Here is a 20,882-nt window from a genome sequence, read left to right as displayed (position 1 = left end):
GACGTGTGCTGTATGACTTCAATTGTTGTTGCAAGCGCCGGTATAGGTTAGGCTGGGCAAAAAATTGTAATCTTGATTGAGACTAATGACGTCCTGGGGCTACTGATTTTGCATTATAAATCCGAGTTTGACGTCTCTATTTTGAAAGTTGGTGACAACAGAGACGGATGAAATGGCTTCCTGTTTGTGTATCCACCAGCTTACTTTGCGTCGATACGTGTATAATCGCTTACTCTTCACAGGCTAAGTGACTACGTGACCAGCCACTTTTCATGATCTCAGTCATTTCGGTGCCTGGTAACCGGAAAGAAAATAGCAATAAAAGAAAAAAACATGAAAAAGAAATCACCAGTGGCTGAAGCTTAGATTGTGCGTACGAGATAACTGTTCTTCTTGCCAATCGTTCAACTTTCATTTCCGCTCGCTGTACGCGTCTTCCATCATTTTCCAACTCAACCAGTGAGCAAAGTTCGCAGATGACTGGTACAGATATCACCTTTCATATTCCGTACATGTGCAAACGGAAAGCCTCTGCGCGTATCTGCTTGTGCTTTTTTTTTTTTTTTTGCTCCGCACCGCGCATGCGTCGTATCCATGCTACGCTGCACGCATTGCATACGCACGGAGCAGCGCGAGCGCATCGCTCGCGATATCTACAGCGTCGTCTCGTGATAGCCACCTCCGTTATTGGCGCACTTTCAAACCCTTTCACGTCGGAAATATCGGTGCACTGCACTAAAGTAATTGATTCTTCTGGTATGAAGTAATGCTGGTTCGAATAGATGGAACATACCGACCAGACTGCACACATTTACGTGCGTAATCTTATTACGTGTAGCAATTGAAATGACTAAGACTTGGTGGCACCTAAATAAGTCAAGCACGTCATTGGACCTGAATGACTGATATTCAGTGCTTGCACCTTGAAGGTGTGTCGCATCTGGGGCGTGTATTGGGGGTCACATGGCTGTTGCCTTTTGCATGAAACAATTTGCTCTATCTACCGAACCTATAGTTTTCAAAGCTTTCGTTGCCTCTTCCTTCAATTTTCCCACTGCCGCCGCCGCCGCCGCTGCTGCTGCTGTGGGCTACTGCTGTCGCGCACACCGCCTTGACGGGTGGTTCAGAGCGTGTATACATATCACAGGCGCGAGTAAGAGAGGAAAGACAACAGGAGAAACTCGTTTTCCCCCCACCGCGTCGAATTTGCACAATGCCCTCTGGAGCTCCCCGGCCGTCGCCACTTAAGCCGCTTGACAGCTGTAGTCATCCGTGACTCCCCTCAGAAGCACTGCAGAAACTGCAGTGCTTCCCTTTCTACTAACGTGCGAGGCCAGAGGGGACGCAGATAGAACTGTAGAGAGGAGAATAAGGAGAGGCAGGAGAAGGGGCAGTTCCCGTACAAGAGAGAGGGGGTGAGGTGACGTAAGAAGGCAAGGAAACCACACTACTATATACGACAACGTTTGGGGGTAAACAGGTAAGCTTAAGTTCAGGGTACAGTACAGTACGTTGCGGCTATTTCTGAAAAACAAACGCCATGCAAATATGTCAAGCGGGCAACTTACGCAGGGCGCGCAGAAGCAGAGCCGCATTAATTAAAGCGCGCCGCAGGGTCCAGGAGACACTACGGAAGCGGTCGACCGTCAAATCAACGCTTCTGTGCCCGACGCGTTAGCTTTGCGGCTCTGGCATTGCTAGATAGAGGTCGTGGATTTGATCCAAACCGCGGCAGCCGCACTTCGACGGGGGCGAAATAGAAAATGCACGTCGACTTAGATTTTAGGACATGTTAAAGAACGTCACGGTGTAAAAATTAATCCGGAGTCAGCCACTACGGCTTACCTCATAATCCGAGTGTGGTTTTGGCACGTACAGCCCCATAATCCAATTCAAGTTTAATACTTCTGCCACAATGTGATGTGCCATGTGAGGAAATGACAACGCTCAACCCTCCCAGAGGTTATAAAATATGGCGTACAACAACGCCTCAAGCAAACACCTCTCTCTGTGTGTTCTGTGTACTACGCAGACAAACAGCAGTGGTGCGCGCAAGGTAACGTTTAACATCAACTCACCACTCTCGTGTTAGCCTAAACGTTGAAGAAATGAAGCTTTATCCGTCAATATCGCCGCTGATTATGGTCAATCAAAGCATTCAGCACAGAAAGATTCGCTTACATCGATTCCTGCAGTGCTTGGGATCTGCGTAATTTTATCATTATGTCACCTACAGTGCTGAAAACTTCATCTTCACTTCAGTAAAATTTGCCCGGCATAACTCTCACAATCCCAGAGAAATCTCCAATTAGTAAAAAATTTCGATTTTTTTCAGCAATTATCTTCCCAGATGTACTGGGTGATCGCACAGACCAGCGTATAGATTTGTCTTGAAGCAACCTTATAAAACAGTTATATATGAGAGCACCTTGAAGAACTTATAAGAAGCTACAACTTAGTATGGCTGTCGACTAAGCAAGGCTCCTCCCTACTTCGTTCTTTTTTTCCCCTCTTTATTTATGTGCACACAATGCTGCTGGGGGGTTCTTTCTGATTACGTTGGGGATTTTCTTCACATCATCAACAATAATATTTTGGCGGGATAAGCAGTATTCCTTTGTTCCTGTTATTTAAGTAATTTTCTCTTGTTCATATGATGATTCAATATGCGTGTCTGGTGCGTCGCATGGCAGAACTTACAGTTATACACTTTTCAAAAAAAAAAAAAAGAGAAGAAAAGAAAACAGCTAATGCTGACCTTTACCAACTACAAAAGTACAAGTTATTCGCTTGAACAGATTGCCCAAAAAACAAGAAGAGAGAAGTCTACCTAGAGAAAGCTTAAATTTACGGGGATGCATTTCATTTACATGCCCAGCATAAATTGCGCGGCAGGTTCCAATGATTCTATTTCCAATCAATGATTATAGTTCCAATCATTTCTATTTCGATCGCGTTTACAAAGAAAAAAATAATGAAATGAAAGAGATTGTTTTGTTCTGGCAAACTTTATTTGGGGATCTTTCCTTAGGCTCAGTAAATATAAATATCAGCAAAATAAACAGTTCGAAGAGGGTTTCTTTGCCTTGAATTTATGAACTGCGCGATGTGGTGCATACAGGTGCGGAAATCCGTGACCGTAGAGTGCCAGTGGTGCTAAACAAATGTTACACACACATGTGCGTGCACAGAGGATATAAAAAATTGAGGCCTAACGTTCCTAAGTGTAACAGTCTTGACTTGGAAAATTTTAAGCGGCACGTTCTTCCAGGCCGCTATGTGATTCCAAATGGGATCACTGGGCCTGAAAGGGTCAGCAAGCATGCAGCGTGGGCGCCTGGCGACGATGACGAGCGGCCGGCGCTTCCGTCTCGTGTGGGTCGAACTGTGCGAGTCGCACAGGGGTGTTGTAGCGGCGTACCACCGCTATGATCGGACAAGGCGAGTATATGCCTTCGCCACTGAGCGGATTGCGTTCGATGGTTGCTTAGCCACTAGTGGGCTCATTATTATTGAACCTGCACGGTGTAGCTGCAACAAAACGCTCGCGCGTGGTAAGCAACCGCGAATTAGCACTGCTAATTGAAGACAAAATGAGTAGAGATAACTATGTATGTTAATGAACCTGCAGCGTGTGTTTGCTTTCTTCGCGTACTTTGTTGTTCTTTCCTCGTTACCATCTCGTAGCAATCTGCCTTTCGTATTCGAGTTATTTCAAATGAGGTAAGTATACATGTTAGTTTGGCCTTCACAGCATCTGGATGCGTGCTTCCGAGTTTTATGAACTCCATCCTCTACGCGCAGCTTCTTTGGTCGGCTGACTCGCATCCTTAGCGATGCGAGAACTGGCAGGCGGCGGTCTTTGTGTTCGCACGCTACAAGGATTGCGACATTGCTCGCCCAAAAAATAGTTGGAAAAAAACTATCGTCCTGAACCCTTCTATCTTTATGGCTTTGTGACAGAGGCATAAGAAACGAGACCTCCTGTCCTTAACAAGATGGAAGCGCCTACAGGATCAATAATTTAGTGCGGGTGCTAGCACGCATGGAGGAACGGAATGGATTAGAAAGAATCACGGCGCCAACTGATACCTTTACATTACCGAAAATGTCGTACAATTCATCGCTTCAACATTTATAAATATGTTGATCTGTGAAAATTGAGAACAAGGTCCTTTTCTGCAATTCGTAATTATTACTGTTAGAAGCCTGTATTATGGCCTATAGTGATACATGTACTACGGCATCTTGTTTTACTTAAATATGTTTAAGTCAGTCAAATTGTGGGGTTTAACGTGCCAGAACCACTTTCTGACTATGAGGCACGCCGTAGTAGAGGATTTCAGAAATTTCGACCACCTAGGGTTCTTTAGCGTGCACCTAAATCTAAGTACACGTGTGTTTTCGCAATTAGCCCCCATCGAAATGCGGCCGCCATGGCCGGGATTCGACCCCGCGACCTCGTGCTCCGCAGCCCAACACCATAGCCCCTGAGCAACCACGGCGGGTATTGCATGCGCATATAGTTTGTTTAACATGATTTCTGACCATTAACTTTGATCAGTAGGATTGTGTTTAATTGCAAACAAAGTAAAGCATTTCTTGGACCATAAATTTTGTTTTGTAGTTTCTGTTGTATAATCGTAGAATGCGCAGCGACTGTCATACTTCCGTTTGTGTCATGCGCTCTGGTCCCACTGCACTGGTTGACGAAGCTGACTAAGCGGTGGCTATCCCTGATTTTTTCTCGACACTCTCGGTTTTGTCCCTGAAACAGAGGTAAAGGTGAACTGGACTATCCATGAAGCCGCTCCCTTCGCTTTTCTCACTCCCATGCCTTAAAATGTCGGTCCAACAGGCTCTTACCAACAACTCTACGCACATTTTTCTCCCCACGCGCTTGTTCAAGTTCGATCATTTCTTGTTAAGTGAATTCATCTCACTCGTTTCGACGTGCAAGGGCGGCAAGTGCAAGTCGCTACTGCGTCGCATATTTCTTTTCGGAGGAGAGAACCGCGTGTGCCGAGCGCGACGGCGTCAAACGCTTTGATATCACGGCCTTAAGGCCGACTTTGGTGGCCTTCATTCTATCACGAGACATTCCCTCCTAGTATTTCTGTCTCTTTAAAGCCAAAATTAGTTTTATTGGGCTTTACGTGCGAAAAATACTATCCAGATTATGAAGCGTTCTACAGTTAGGGACTCCAGGTTAACTTTGAACACCTGGGGTCCTGTAACTTGCACCTATTTCAAAGTAGACGAATGATTTTACATTTCGCTCTCATCGAAATGCAGCCGCTACTGCTGGGATCGAACAGACGACCTGTTAGCAAAACGCCATAGCCGCTAGGCCACCGCGGCGGATACGGTTCTTGGGTGGATGGCAATCTGTCCCTTTTTATGGATCTAGCGGATTTGCACGGAACTGATTTGTCATGTTCATGCCTCGCTCTACGATCTGCTAGCCTCCTGGCTAGCTCAGATGGTTGGGCGACCGCCCCGCAAAGGCATTGCTACCGGGTTAGAAGCACTGAAGGGAACGTATATATATTTTTTGTTCCCTACGAATCTATCTATCTATCTATCTATCTATCTATCTATCTATCTATCTATCTATCTATCTATCTATCTATCTATCTATCTATATATATATATATATATATATATATATATATATATATATATATATATATATATATATATATATATATATATATAGTCATCATAAGAAGCCAACAAACACTGATACCAAGGACAACGTAGGGGAAATTGTGCTTACTAAATGAAATAAAGAAATCATAAATTAATGGAAATTAAAGTGCATTAAAGAACTCACGTTCCCGTGACGCCTGCGGCAAAAAGGACGTTCCACGTCCGCCGTCAAGGTATGGGAGTGGTGGCGCTGGTTAACACTCCCAGGGTTCTACTAGAACACATAAATATCCAAGTGGATGGGGAAACAGCGCCGCTGTAGCTGAATTGGTAGAGCATCTCACATGAAATGCGAAGGTTGTGGGTTCGGTTCCCACCTGCGGCAAGTTGTTTTTTCATCCACTTTAATTTCCATTAATTTATGATTTCTTTATTTCATTTATTAAGCACAAGTAATTTCCCCTATGCTGTGCTTGGTGTCAGTGTTTGTTGGCGTCTTATGATGTGACTAATAAAAATCGGGACCCTCGGTTAACCCCTCTCTTCTCGTATATATATATATATATATATATATATATATATATATATATATATATATATATATATATATAAGGACTGTGTGGGTTTGTTTTGTAGCTTCTTGCTACACTCGGATGGGCGATATCTCTTTTTCCTTTTACAGACCTTTCTGCGCCTTGCGCATTTCGGCCGAATGGAATGATCACTATATAGCCTGAAAATTATACTGCTATTTCACTCGACTTCCGCTCTTCCCGTCTCGAGTGATATGATCTGCCTAAATTTGGGCGGATCAAAACGTAGGCGTTCGTAAGATAAAGCTCGATGAAACATAATTTAAAAAAAAAAACGCTGGCTATAGATATGACCTCAATGAGGCTTCCGTATACCGGGTCTACATACTGACAGGTGACCACCATTCGCTCTTTGCCCGGCGCAGCTCGTCTCGAGGTCCAGTCGTTGGCGATTCAAGACTCATTGCAAAAGCAGCCGGCCCTGCAGATGTGGTCGAACGTGGCCTGCCCGCCGTGCTCCACCACGGCCACCACCAGTCTGCTGGCGGTGCCCACCCTGCCTTCCCTCCTGTCACCCGGGCCGCCGGCGCCGCAAGATTTTCCCGTTGCCGTCTTTGCGCGGCCGAACGCGACGGCCGTGCACAGCCGCCCTCACATCGTCGCGGCGTCCGCGCCAGAGCGGCCCGCTTCGGAGGTCCACGAGAGGCGTCGCTCAAGAAGCGGCGACTCGTCGGAAGACGACTCGCTCTTGGATGTGGAGAGCGAACACGGACACTCGGCTGGCTTCAGCTGCTCGCCCGGCGCGTCGCAAGATCGGAGCAGGCTGTGTGCTGCCGCGCGCAACTCGTAACTCCGTTGCGAACTCCGTCCTTAACGTTTCGAGCTAGGCGACGGTGTTGTAATGCGCGCTTTGAATTGCGCGGGTGCGGTACGCTGGTGTACGAGTAGCGTATACACGCCTGGCGGTGCAGTGCAAGCGTCGGGTGTCCCTCGTCGAATAGGTGGAAGCAGGCATCGAGGCAGCGCGAGCCCGTGTCAAACGCACCTTACTGCTTTGCTATAAGCACTGAGCGATTGGCGAACGCCCAGCTTTGCGAAGAGACGCACTGTTCCAGGGGGTGGAAGGGCAGAGAAAGCTACGCCGTAGAACAGAAATAATAACTATCGCTTACATTCTCTGTAATGATTAGCACCCGAGGTATGTAAGGCACAGCAGAGTAATCTGAGAGAGCATGGTTATGAGAGGTCAGAAAATGGCGCGAGCCTCACACCAAAACTGAACTTACAGCTGCCATGGGCGAGAGCACATTAATTGCACGTTCTGATAGGGACGGAAAAAAAATCACGAAATGGGAACACGGAATACACTAGGATTACAAATTAAAAGATCAGTTACTTACAGCACCAATGCTAGGGTACGAATCAAACAGCCAAATGTAGCTATGCCACTTTTAAGAAGTTGATTATAGTCCCGGTCACAAGGACCATCTTTGGTGAAGGAACAGAATGCGCTCTAGGGGCAAACAGAAGTCTATCGCGACAAGCCGTTGCAGCGAAAGCCGTTGTTGGGCGCTCTCTTCGGCATCTCGCTAAAGATGATGACGACGGCGACCTAAACAGCATGTCGGATATTCACTAAGGATGATGAACCGAGAATCGAGCCATGTAGACAAAATGTTTTATCAAAGCTGAATAAAGGATGACACGAAAAAGCGTGTGCCTTGCTGACCAGACATCTTTATTTGTTGCAGTCACATCGAAAAACATCAACGACGACAACAATAATCATAATAATGAAGAAGACAGCCATTCCACTCTGCGAAAATAGATTGGTAGCGAAAGCTGACGACAGTCAGAGCTCTCAAACGAAAAGCAAAGTGCTTGCGCTGCCATTCCATCTTCACAGAGTGGAATGGTTGCCCAGGCTCGCGATTATCGTTTTCATTCAGCATCGGGGGAACGTTCTTCGTCGGTGGTCGTTTCGCGCCGGCGCCGTTTACATACTGGCTGCTGTTCCCTCCCGCGATCTTGGTACGCATGTTGTTCTTCGGGTGTACAAACTATACGTGTCCGCCCCATCTATAAGGCAGCTGTTCTTAGCGCCGATGCCTCTCCTGCATATATACTGCGATAACCTTGACGTTCTCTTGCTTGCCCTTGTTTCATTCTCGTTGAGCAAGTGCTTGAGGAGGTTCCAGCTACCTCCATGTTTGAGTGTACTGTTTCGGATCGCGACACTGGAGCGATCGGATGGGAACTCGGCGCTGACGCCCGTGGTTGTACCTGGGTCGCAAGCCCCAAGGGTAGCGTTGGCCTGGCGGCCTGGGGTACAACTCGAAGCATCCGAAGGTCCCGGCAAAGCATGAGTCGACTGGTAACAACGAAACAACTTGTTTATTTTAACATCGCAAAGAGTTGGCGGTCAGGTTGACCGAAGTAGAGAGACGGGAGAGCACTTCACTCAACAGAAGAAATCGGAGCCCTCCTCTTTGGCGTCCGGGGGCAGCTGTTTTTATACTCTCGCAGTTGAGGGCAAGAAGGAACCCCTCAAAAGACGAGCACGTGAATGTACAATGGGCTAATGGTGACGCACACTGTCGTGGCGCTGCGCACGATCTCGTAGCACCCTGTCGTGGCGCTGCGCACGATCTCGTAGCACCCTGTCGTGGCGCTGCCGGTCGGACACAATGACTGGAACGAGATCCCTGCTTTGGCATCGCCTGTTTCGGGCCCAATAACTGGAATGAGATCCCTGCTTTGGCATCGCCTGTTTCGGGCACAATGACTGGAACGAGATCCCTAGGCGGTCGCATCGCCGCAGACGCGCCTGGAAACACCTGGCGATGAGTGTTGCGGCGACGACGATCGGGCCAAAATGTCTGCCGCCCCGCCGCAGTCGCGCCGGCAAAACCACGTGTCGCAGGCGAAACGCAACAGACCGCCCCGCCGGGGGAAGGAGATCCCGATGGACAGGGGACTGCATCCGCTGTCCGGAGGGATGTCGCTCGATGATGCTCATAACCGAAGTCGGGCGTCCCTTGACGTTTCTTGAGCGCAGCGCACAGAGAAGGCCTCGTTCTCTCGTTCAGGTTCGCACGGGACACTGCAAAGTGACTTCGGGAGAGTTCACATTTTTGTTCTCGTTCCCGGCAAGCGTTAGAACTACGCTGAAAACTCAACCGCTCAGTCAGCAAGCACGGCACAACCCTCACTAAGCCCTGCCAGGCTCTTTCCCCTTTTTATACCACTGCCTAGTTCCTTACAGTAGTCTAGCATCACTCAGAACGCGTCCACAAATTGAAAAATTGCACTAGAAAGCATATCATCACTTTGAAACACTAAACAAAAGCAATATGTTAAAAAAAATCCTGCCTCAGGAAGAAAACATCAGTAACAAACAATTTTGAGGCTGATTCCTACGTTAGGGGCTTCGACTTAAGCCATCGGCGTTACCGTTGAGACTCCCCTTTTTGTAACGCACCTCAAAGGAATATTGTTGTAAAGCGAGGCTCCAGCGCAGGAGGCGGCCATTTTTGGGAGAGATGGTCTGCAGCCATTGGAGAGGGCAGTGATCCGTCTCAATGATAAACCTCGAGCCGGCTAGATAGCATGACAATTTCTGAACGGCCCACACGAGACACGCACACTCTTTCTCGGTGGCGCTATACGCCTGCTCACGACTGGTCAGCTTACGACTAGCATACAGGACGGGGTGTTCTACTTCTCCATTTTCCCGTTGGCACAGTACAACGCCCATGCCTCGCTCACTAGCATCGCACTGAACAATGAACCCTTTTGTATAGTCTGGCGATCGTAGCACAGGCTGGCTTGTTAGGGCACTCTTTAGGGCGCTAAAAGCTCTTTCCTTGGTCTCGTCCCAGACGACTGTTTGAGGCTCTGTTTTTCTTAGAGCATCCGTCAGGGGAGCCGCGATATCAGAGTACCTAGGGATGTACCTCTGATAGTAGCCGGCGACACCCAAGAACGACCGAATATCGGTCTTTGTGCGCGGTTGCGGAAAGTCTCGCACAGCGGCCACTTTTATTTCAGAGGGGCGGCGACGACCCTGACCAATCATGTGACCGAGGTAGACAACCTCGGCCTGTGCTAACTGGCACTTAGGAGCCTTGACTGTCAAGCCCGCTTCGCGCAGGCGGGTTAGCACTGCCCGCAAGTGTGCCATATGCTCAGACCAGGATGCGGAGAATATCGCTACGTCGTCTAGATACGGTAAAGCGAATTCTTGCTGTCCCCGCAACACTTTATCCATGAGGCTTGAAAAACAGTATGGCGCGTTCTTCAAACCAAAACTCAACACTTTAGGACGGAATGTTCCCATTGGTGAAATGAACGCCGCATACCTACTAGCCTCTTCTGTAAGTGGAACCTGCCAATAACCCCTGACAAGATCTAGGGTGGAAATAAACTGAGCGCTACTAACTTTCTCAAGGCGCTCCTCGATGTTAGGGATCGGATAAATTTGATCCTTAGTGATGGAATTAAGCCTGCGGTAGTCGACGCAAGGACGAGGTTCCTTGCCCGGTACCTCAACTAAAATCAAAGGGGAGGTATAATCACTCTCACCTGCCTCAATAACACCGAGCTGTAGCATTTTCTTTACCTCAGCCTCCATAATATCGCTCTGGCGGGGTGACACCCGATACGCCTTGGATCGTACTGGCTCTGGGGAGGTAAGTTCTATATCATGAGTAAGTACAGAAGTCCTACCAGGCCTCTCAGAGAACAGACCTTGAAACTCTTGTAATAGCTGGTGTAGTTCGGTTTTCTGCTCAGGCGACAGCGGTGCTTTACTGATAAGGTCACTAATGACTTGACCGGTGTCTTCCCTGTTCGTCACTGAGCCTAGTCCCGGAAGCTCGACTGGAAGCTCTTCGGGAACGTTTACCATCATGCACACCACTGCTTCCCTTTGTCTATAAGGTTTGAGCAGATTACAGTGGTAAACTTGCTGTGCTTTCCGCTTTCCTGGCAGACTTACCACGTAGTTAACGTCCGACAGTTTCTGAACAATTCGTGCTGGGCCCTCCCACTGCACGTCTAGTTTGTTGTTTAGCGATGTGCGCAATATCATGACCTCATCGCCAACCTCAAAACGACGGGCCCTGGCTGTCCGATCATAATAAACCTTGGCCCTCTGCTGGGCCTTTGCCATTGCTTCACCTGACAACTCCTGTGCCCTTCTTAAGCGTTCGAGGAGCTTAAGTACGTACTCCACCACGACTGGGTCGTCGCCCCTACCTTCCCATGATTCTCGAAGCATGCGAAGCGGAGATCGAAGCGAGCGACCGTACACCAGTTCAGCTGGCGAAAACCCCGTAGCCGCATGCGGCGCGGTCCTTAAAGCAAACATCACCCCAGGCAGACACAGCTCCCAGTCAGTTTGATGTTCAAAACACAAGGCTCTCAACACGCGCTTCATGACGGAGTGGAGCTTCTCAACGGAATTCGACTGTGGGTGGTACACTGAGCTGTGTAACAGCTTTACCCCACACCTTTCGAGAAAAGTTGTCGTCAAAGCGCTAGTAAACACTGTGCCCTGATCTGATTGGATTTCCGCAGGAAAACCAACTCGCGCAAATATGGACAGTAGTGCATTAACTATCTCAACTGAGCTGAGTTCTTTAAGCGGCACTGCTTCAGGGAACTTTGTCGCTGGGCAGATCACAGTCAAAATGTGTCTGTACCCCGTGGCTGTTACCGGCAGAGGTCCCACAGTATCAATAACGAGCCGTCTAAAAGGCTCCGTAATGATAGGTACCAATTTCAACGGCGCCCTCGATTTGTCCCCTGGTTTGCCCACCCGCTGACAAGTGTCACATGTCCTCACGAAATGGTCTGCGTCCCGAAAACACCCTGGCCAATAGTACTCTTGCAAGAGACGGTCCTTAGTTTTCTTAACTCCTAGGTGTCCGGACCACGAACCCCCGTGTGACAAGCGCAACAGATCCTGACGATAGCATTGAGGCACGACCAGCTGATCGAACTCCACTCCTCTTCGGTCTAGATACTTCCGGTACAGGACTCCACCTCTTTCCACAAAACGCGCAGTTTTCCTGGCGATACCTTCTTTGACATTGCAGCGCACGTTTTCCAGGCTGCCATCCTTTTTTTGCTCGGCTATCAAAGCCGTCCGGCTGACTTTTAGCAACCTATCAAGTCCGTCTGACGTAGGCGCGATGAGCAAATCAGTAGATAGCTCTTCTAACTTTCCCGCGTCGGGCGTTTCCTCTCCAGTATCTGGCGCCTTTAACGTTACAGACTCAAGTTTATTCAGTTCGGGCGTGCTCGGAATATCAGCTTGCTGCGCCTCTGACCCTTTTTCGTTGTTTGATAACGTCGGCCCCGCAACTACCGCCTTCGCAGCGAGCTCCCGAACCTTCGATCTGGTTAAGGCCTGAACACTAGCTTCACCAAACAAAAGCCCCTTCTCGCGCAGGAGGTGATCGGACCTGTTTGAAAATAGGTACGGGTACTGGGGTGGCAGCATAGATGACACTGCGGCCTCCGTCTCAAGCGCTCCGAAAGGTCCTTCAATAAGCACTTTTGCTACCGGCAGACACACGCTATGAGCTTCCACGGCTTGCTTGATCCATGCGCACTCGCCCGTGAACATATGGGGTTCTACGTAAGATGGGTGAACTACATCCATCGTAGCTGCGGAATCGCGAAGCACTCGGCACTCTTTCCCGTTCACGAGGAGGTCTCGCATGTAAGGCTCGAGAAGCTTCATGTTCTCGTCCGTGCTGCCTATTGAAAAAAACACAACTTTTGGTGTTGTTTCCGGACACTGCGCCGAAAAGTGACCCGGCTTCTGGCACGTATAACAAACGCCCGCTCGCCTCATCTCGAACCGCTTTCTGCGTTTGGCTGCCGCCGTCTCTTTACGTTTGGTCGGACTGCTTTCACTCGCATCCGCACTACGCGTGTCCCCCTTTAATCTCATGGGCGTGAACTTCGGCCTCTCAAACTTCGAGCCAAATTCACCCTTTTGACCGTCCTTAGCTCCGCGAGCTCGACGCGTCACAAACTCCTCGGCTAGCTCAGCGGCTCTAGCCACCGTACTCACGTCTGGCCTATCCAAGACCCAGTATCGCACGTTCTCCGGTAACCGACTATAAAACTGTTCTAGCCCGAAGCACTGCAGAACTTTATCGTGGTCACCAAACGCTTTCTCTTCTTTGAGCCACTCCTGCATGTTCGACATAAGCCTATACGCAAACTCTGTATATGACTCACTTTTGCCTTTCTCATTTTCCCGAAACTTCCGACGGAACGCCTCCGCAGACAGCCGGTACTTTTTTAGCAGACTCGATTTTACTTTGTCGAAATCCTCTGCTTCCTCTCTATCCAAGCGAGCGACTACGTCGGCCGCCTCGCCGGGTAACAAAGTGAGCAAGCGCTGTGGCCACGTTTCCCGAGAGAACCCCTGCTTCTCGCACGTTCGCTCAAAGTTAACCAGGAACAAACCAATGTCCTCTCCAAGCTTAAACGGCCGCATCAGGTCAGTCATTTTGAACAATACTCGTTCTCCTGCACCGTGTGCCTGACTTCCATTACGAGCGCGTTCCATCTCTATCTCGAGACGCTTCATTTCCAAAGCGTGTTGACGGTCACGCTCTTCTTTTTTCTCTTGTTGCTCTCGCTCTTTCTGTTCTTTACGTTCGCGCTCTTCTTTTTCTTTTTGCTCTTTAAGTTCGCGCTCCTGTCTTTTTGCAGTCTCTCTCTCTTCAATGGTCTCAAGGCATTCCGACAGCTCGTCATCCTCAGCCTCTAACTCAAGAATAGCCTTTATCAGTTCTGGTTTTCTTAGTTTGTCTGAGACATCCAGACCCAACTCTCTTGCAAGCTCCAACAATTTCGGTTTGCGCAACGACTTCAAATCCATGGCTGCTCTGAATGCTGCTTTCTCTACTGCTTACTATTGTCTTGCCGCAAACTAACCCGGCAGCAACGACAACCACAATTACCAGCTCTGTTTCTGACACTAACAAAAAGCCTGGCAAAGCTCAGAAGAAGAAAGTCCCGCACTCACCAAACCTCGCAGGCAGGAATTCCGCGCAGTCGTTCCGCTGCAGGCAACCAGTCGTCACACAGGGCTCGTTGCACTGCTCCCGGATCGTCGTTGAGCTGCTCAGCATACAGTCAACTGCATCTCTTTGCTGCTGGCCTCCGTTGTCGCGATCTCGCCGCTGGCAGACAGTTGTTTGAAGTCGTAGGCGATCTCACCGCTGGCAACCAGATGTTTGGATCGGACTGCTGGTATGATCTGTTGGGAACTCGGCGCTGACGCCCGTGGTTGTACCTGGGTCGCAAGCCCCAAGGGTAGCGTTGGCCTGGCGGCCTGGGGTACAACTCGAAGCATCCGAAGGTCCCGGCAAAGCATGAGTCGACTGGTAACAACGAAACAACTTGTTTATTTTAACATCGCAAAGAGTTGGCGGTCAGGTTGACCGAAGTAGAGAGACGGGAGAGCACTTCACTCAACAGAAGAAATCGGAGCCCTCCTCTTTGGCGTCCGGGGGCAGCTGTTTTTATACTCTCGCAGTTGAGGGCAAGAAGGAACCCCTCAAAAGACGAGCACGTGAATGTACAATGGGCTAATGGTGACGCACACTGTCGTGGCGCTGCGCACGATCTCGTAGCACCCTGTCGTGGCGCTGCGCACGATCTCGTAGCACCCTGTCGTGGCGCTGCCGGTCGGACACAATGACTGGAACGAGATCCCTGCTTTGGCATCGCCTGTTTCGGGCCCAATAACTGGAATGAGATCCCTGCTTTGGCATCGCCTGTTTCGGGCACAATGACTGGAACGAGATCCCTAGGCGGTCGCATCGCCGCAGACGCGCCTGGAAACACCTGGCGATGAGTGTTGCGGCGACGACGATCGGGCCAAAATGTCTGCCGCCCCGCCGCAGTCGCGCCGGCAAAACCACGTGTCGCAGGCGAAACGCAACAGTACCATCAGCCGAATTACAGATCTCATCCCACTGTTGCTTCACGAGGGTCCTCGAGTGATCATCAATTTCTCTGTTTAATTGCGCTATTTTTCCTTAGCCTTCTGTTAAGTCTCTACGTTTTCCATCTCTGTAATATAGACTGTTTGGCCTCAATCAGATGCGCCAGCCTGCTGTCCATAGCCTCAATATTTTACTCTGTCCTGATTTCTTTAGTGGCCTCTTTGACGTCCTCTCTGAGCTGGATGACCCACGTCTGAATGGTATCCTGCCCGGCATCTAGAGGCCCCACTTTCCTTCTGTTCGCCCTGATTTTTCTGAACTGATCCCAATCAGTGAATTTGAAGATGTTCAATCTGAAAAGAAGAAAGAACATTAGAAAAGAAAACAGGGGGTATATATGTATAGACTGCAGCCAAAATGGAAATGAGCGTATTGTGGCTCTGACCACGGCGCGGCGTCACCATATGGGAGAACCGCATGGTGTCGCTATGTTACGTCAAGCGGTTCTCCCATGGTAATGGTGAATTGCATGACGATGCGTTCTGCATGTCGAATCCATTCCCGTTGTTGCCCCCTGCGACAAGTGTCCATGTGTCCCCTGCGACAAATGCAGCCGTCTACGAGGATGCAGAGACACTGCAACGTGAAATATAAGCGTATAAGCTTGAGCTGAAGTTCTGCCTTCGTAGTTATATCTGCGAGACCAGCGTCCGTACCGCGATGTGAGCCTAAAAGGAAAGGACGAGGAGCGAAGGAAAAGTACACCGTCGAAAATAAGGATCGTGCGTAGCCTTAAAAAGGGACAAGGTGGATCGGGTTTTCAGTGTTCGGTGTGCAACGGATAACAGAGCGAAAGAAGCGAGTGCATATGAAAACAGCACTAAGTCAAATACAGTTTCTTTGTCGTGCGCAGCCGGTCCTGCAACAGTGGATTTCTTTTTTTTCAATATTCGCTTGTCGAATAATAAAACAAAACAAATAAATCAGTATAGTTTGATACTTGTTAGGTTTCTACAGCAGCAGCAGCAGTTTCCTTGCCAGCGGCGACGGCCCACTAACGTATCACTTTTTCGCATCCGCAGGTATAGTAACGACTTGTGGAAACAATTGCTCGTATGTTAAGCTGACAAGTCAATAGCGTTACACCAGTGGCCGCTGTAGCAACGAAGTCGCCTGTGCGATAGGATAAACATGCCGGACAGGAACTCACTCTTTGCGGCGTCGTGGCTTGCTCGAATCTGATCTACCTGGCCTTAGTTGATTCTTTGATCGCATATGTGGCTAGCCTGTTGATTGAGAGTTTTGTGGTCTCTACACTTAATTGAACGAGAAGTGCTTACAGTTAAAAGCACGACTGTAAAATCACATCCTCCGTGTTTAACACTAACGCGCTTTAGTTTGGACCGTGTTCGAAATACAGAATATTCCTGCAGCATTATCCAATTATGACATCTTTTTTTAATACTGCAATTGCTCTGTCGTATACAGCCTGCGGAAGCAGTGCCGGAGCTGTTTTGTCCACTTTACGCGGTATGAACGTGACAAAACGTTTGCGACGCGCAGTTCGAAACTGTAGAAAATGTATAGTGTAAATTGTACTTCGCATTTGGTGCTGCGGAACCCACGTTTGAGAGCATGTGCCATTTTTTTTAGCATACTAAGCGTTTCGCGAATGATTGCTGGTGATTTTTCTCTGAGGGCGATGCATCTGGTTCGTATGTGGCACTTCTTAGAAAACTAGTGTGCTTTCAACTGCCCCCGAGTACAGGGCGTAGAGAAGACGTACTCAGCTCTGCACGAATATATAGGATGGCCTGTCAAAGTTACATTTTTATTTCCGAGTCATCATCAGAGGCCACCTAGTCATTTATCCATGTGCTTACACGTGTACGAATTTCTAGTTAGAAAAAGATAACAGTAAGTTTTCTTGTTGACGAAAAAAAAACAACAACAATAAGCTGACTGATCTCGCCGTTGTGGTAAAGACCTCTGGTGTTTTTATTGCGATAGCATTAGGGCGAATTGTTTAAGGACACTCTTTGATATTCTCGACAATAACAACTGAAAGTTAGAGAGAGGCGGAGGTGCCACGTGTGACCTTTCTAGGAGGCAACGATGGATAGTGAATCGATGGACTGATGGATGAATGAATATTGCAGGCATTCTCTTTCAAATGGAGTGGCGGCTTGTGGCAGCAAGCTCGTTATTTTCACCTTTCTTGTGAGCTTACTATCGGCCTTTAGAACCCATGCTTTGTGTTAACGAACCATCGAAACCAATTGAACATATTGCAAAAAATGTGTATTTTCTTTTTGGATATTCTTTTAGGCATTCACAGAAATGCGAAGCACGAAACAACGTACAGTCGACGTGGGGCAACAGTGCGAGCGCAATAAATAAGTTGCTGAAAATCACTTTCAAGGAAGGATACATACTTTACAGGACACATCCATCGGATAGTACTGACAACTAATAGTTTGCCATTTGTGAACCGTAGTTGGTTGGCGCTTTTGGCATTTTACAGCGATCATTTATTTTTTACTGGCCAGTTTCCTGGTTATTTTTCTTCACAACGAGTCGACGTTTTCCCTTTATAGACCGTTTCATTGGGCGAGGAGGATAGGGCGCGCGGAGAGCCTTTCCTCCTCTCTGGCTTGGGCGATCCGGCGCGGCGCAGCTTGAAAGTATTGCTGTCGCGTGCTGCGGAACGATTTCTTGATGTTTTAGATCGTACTCTGTGAAATTTACGCCGTGTCCGTTCATATAAGGTCGTCAGGGAAGCCTTTCGGTGCATCGGTAACTACACTAGGCGGAAATATCTTTTGGGGGCGCGAAAATGTGACGCGTTTTATCAGCCGCGGTGTACGCACATTATCAGTCGCGGTGTGTGTATGTGTTGTGAACTATTTTGCTTATATCGGTTTTAACTCAGCAAAGAAAACCGGTGTCTCTTTATTAGCAGCATGAAATGGTAAATCTGCTCAATATCTGATCGCTTGGCGTAGGGAGTAAAACATAAAGCATAAGAGCGCATGCTCGTGCACGGCCAACCTAAGGCAACCACGAAACATCTAAGCGGCAGGCGCAATCAAATATTTGTGATGCACCGGCATCGTTCTCGCGCATTTCAAGTCTAGTAGGCTTGAAATTACCATATGTCTACGCTAGCCTTCCTGCATGAGGCCGATGGCGCTGCTCAACACAGCGATCACTGCGGTTGGTGATCCAGTACGGTACATACGTAAGCTGTGCGCTTTGGCATTGCCTTTTTGGCCTGCATACAGCCACAATATATGAGGGATCGCATAAAAAGAATGCGATGCCTATTTTTGAGGACAAAATTTCTGTAATACGTGTGAGTGCGTCGTAGAGAACGGAACGAACACAACCGAAAAAGAAATTCGATTATCATCCTCTTTCTAGAAAACGCAAGAGAAAACGGGCTAACACCGCAACAGGGCCTCGCATAGTCACGCCGCACAACGTTTATAAATATATAACCGCTGAGGCGGTATGCTTGGACCAAGAGGTATATAGAACAAAGATATATGTAATCCAGCACCTACCACTGCTTAGGACGCTCGCGCAGTTTGTAAACAGTCCCTTTGCTGGACAAGCGTAATTCAGACTGTAAGGTATGCTGCTATCACTTGTCAAAACTATTTTATTCAGGGGCGGAAACCTCATCCATAATAATAATAATATTTGGGGTTTTACGTGCCAAAACCACTTTCTGATTATGAGGCACGCCGTAGTGGAGGACTCCGGAAATTTTGACCACCTGGGGTTCTTTAACGTGCACCTAAATCTAAGCACACGGGTGTTTTCGCATTTCGCCCCCATCGAAATGCGGCCGCCGTGGCCGGGATTCGATCCCGCGACCTCGTGCTCAGCAGCCCAACACCATAGCCACTGAGCAACCACGGCGGGTAACCTCATCCATCGTACCAAGTAGTCACGCAATGTAACCTGCAGCGAAGAGTTTGAACGCTTGTCAAAGTATAACTTCACAGCTCCTATCGTAGCAGAACGGTACCCACGCTCACGCTGTTACGATCGTCGCGTATGTTTCATGGCTCCTAAACCGCAGCTTAGAAATAGAGGATAATACTGCAATAAGGTCACATTAGTGACTGGAACATTCAGGAATACACAATTCATCTCCGAGGCTGATTGTAGACTCGAATATGCGCGCACACATCGCGCTGCGTGTTCCGTCCACCTCAACGCCAGCAGAAATTCCGGCCATGACGCCTTAAACCACTTCAGCACGTCTCACAGAACCGTTTACCACGTAGAAGACACACGTAATACTAAACAGGCCGCACGACGGCGAAAACAAACGCCAGAACCTGCCGCCGAGCGTATACCTGCCATGCAAAAGACCGCTTTCACCCAAGCCAGTATGGCGCTGCTCATAGGCGGCGCCACTGCGCTCACAATATGGCGGCGCCTACGAAAAAACGGTCTATACATAGCAGTATGTAAAAAGGGAAACGACAGCAATACAAAAAAAAAAGCTCTTAGCAGCCTATCTATTTTCCATCATACTCCTGAGACATTTTTCGAAACTTATTTTGCTCTGGGGTTCCGGTACGTCGAAGTACTCCCAACCCATGTCTCCGTTTACGGGTTCTTTGTAGTTCTTTTCCGTGCCTAACTATAGATAGCCTTTCAACAGCCTTTTGAAAAACCTCTAGTCCAGTCGTCATGCCAATGTAGAAGTGAGGCCCCCTTTGGTTGGTAGAAGCGAAGAGAAAGAGATGGAGGTCAAGGGGAGAGGAGGAGTGCGGCGCTGGAGAGAAGGAGGCAGGTACCGGTGATTACTAATACCCGTGTCACACGGGCGTTTGGAAGGCCTTCCAACCGATAGTCAGTTGACTCAAAGGTCAAGTTAGAGCTGCTACACGGGCGGATTCGACGGCCGCCGAGTCAATAGTCTATCGAGTCAACGGAGCGCCTTACAACTCTATCGAAATCTCGATGGCCTTTGAGCAACGGAAACGGAAACAGCGCGAACATGCCCTCTCGCTCACAGTGTGCTCTAACTCATGGTTAGAAAGAACAAATCAAACCGAAATGCTCTAAAAATACTATATATGAGTGTTATTAATTATTCAATAAAGTATTTTTGCCACTTGATATGCGCGAACTGCACATACTCTCTTCAACAGCGACGTGCAGCGACGCAAACGTTGCCGCAGTTTCGCTACTCAACAACTTAAAAACTAAGCATATATGTATGGCAATGTATAAACAATTCTTTAATGTATAAACAAACATAAAAGGAATTATAGCGCTTTTAAGTGGTTTTAATGTTGTTTAAATTTTTGTGACATGAAAACGAAAATAAAGATCCGCAGCGCCACGCAATATGGCCAGAAACGACAGAACCACTCAGCGGCCTTTCAAAAGTGCCGTTTAGCAGCACGACAACTCCTTTGTGTCGATAGAGTTGTGGCGCTCTGAAGGCCGTCGACTGGAAGGCCTTCCAAATGTGCCCGTGTAACACAGGTACAAGTCAGCGTGATGCGACACCGCTGCCCTCGTAAACGGAAAGGAGGGCCCTGCTCGAAAAGGAAGTAGCCGCGGCTGCGGCAAAGGGACGGTGTGGACAGGGAGAAAGGGGAGCGGAAACGGGTCGTGCGTCCGAAACACCCGAGTAACGCTCCGCTTGCTCGAAAGTCCGACATGCGTGGTTTGGAAAAGGAGATGGCGG

General features: G+C 48.5%; 1 protein-coding gene across 1 annotated transcript in view; it reads left to right on the top strand.

The window, feature by feature from the left end:
• The window catches only part of LOC142576643 (uncharacterized), a 52,641-nt gene extending 44,723 nt beyond the window's left edge, over positions 1 to 7,918 (top strand). The window contains exon 4 of the mRNA XM_075686867.1: positions 6,611 to 7,918. Coding sequence (XP_075542982.1) covers positions 6,611 to 7,035 — 425 coding nt within the window. The 3' untranslated portion in view covers positions 7,036 to 7,918. The remainder of the gene's footprint in view (positions 1 to 6,610) is intronic.
• Positions 7,919 to 20,882: the final 12,964 nt, after the last annotated feature.

The sequence above is a fragment of the Dermacentor variabilis genome, chromosome 1 (assembly GCF_050947875.1).
Source record: "Dermacentor variabilis isolate Ectoservices chromosome 1, ASM5094787v1, whole genome shotgun sequence".
Taxonomy (NCBI): Eukaryota; Metazoa; Arthropoda; class Arachnida; order Ixodida; family Ixodidae; genus Dermacentor; species Dermacentor variabilis.
Note: the sequence above shows the minus strand (reverse complement) of the source record. Positions and strands in the feature narration are given on the sequence as shown.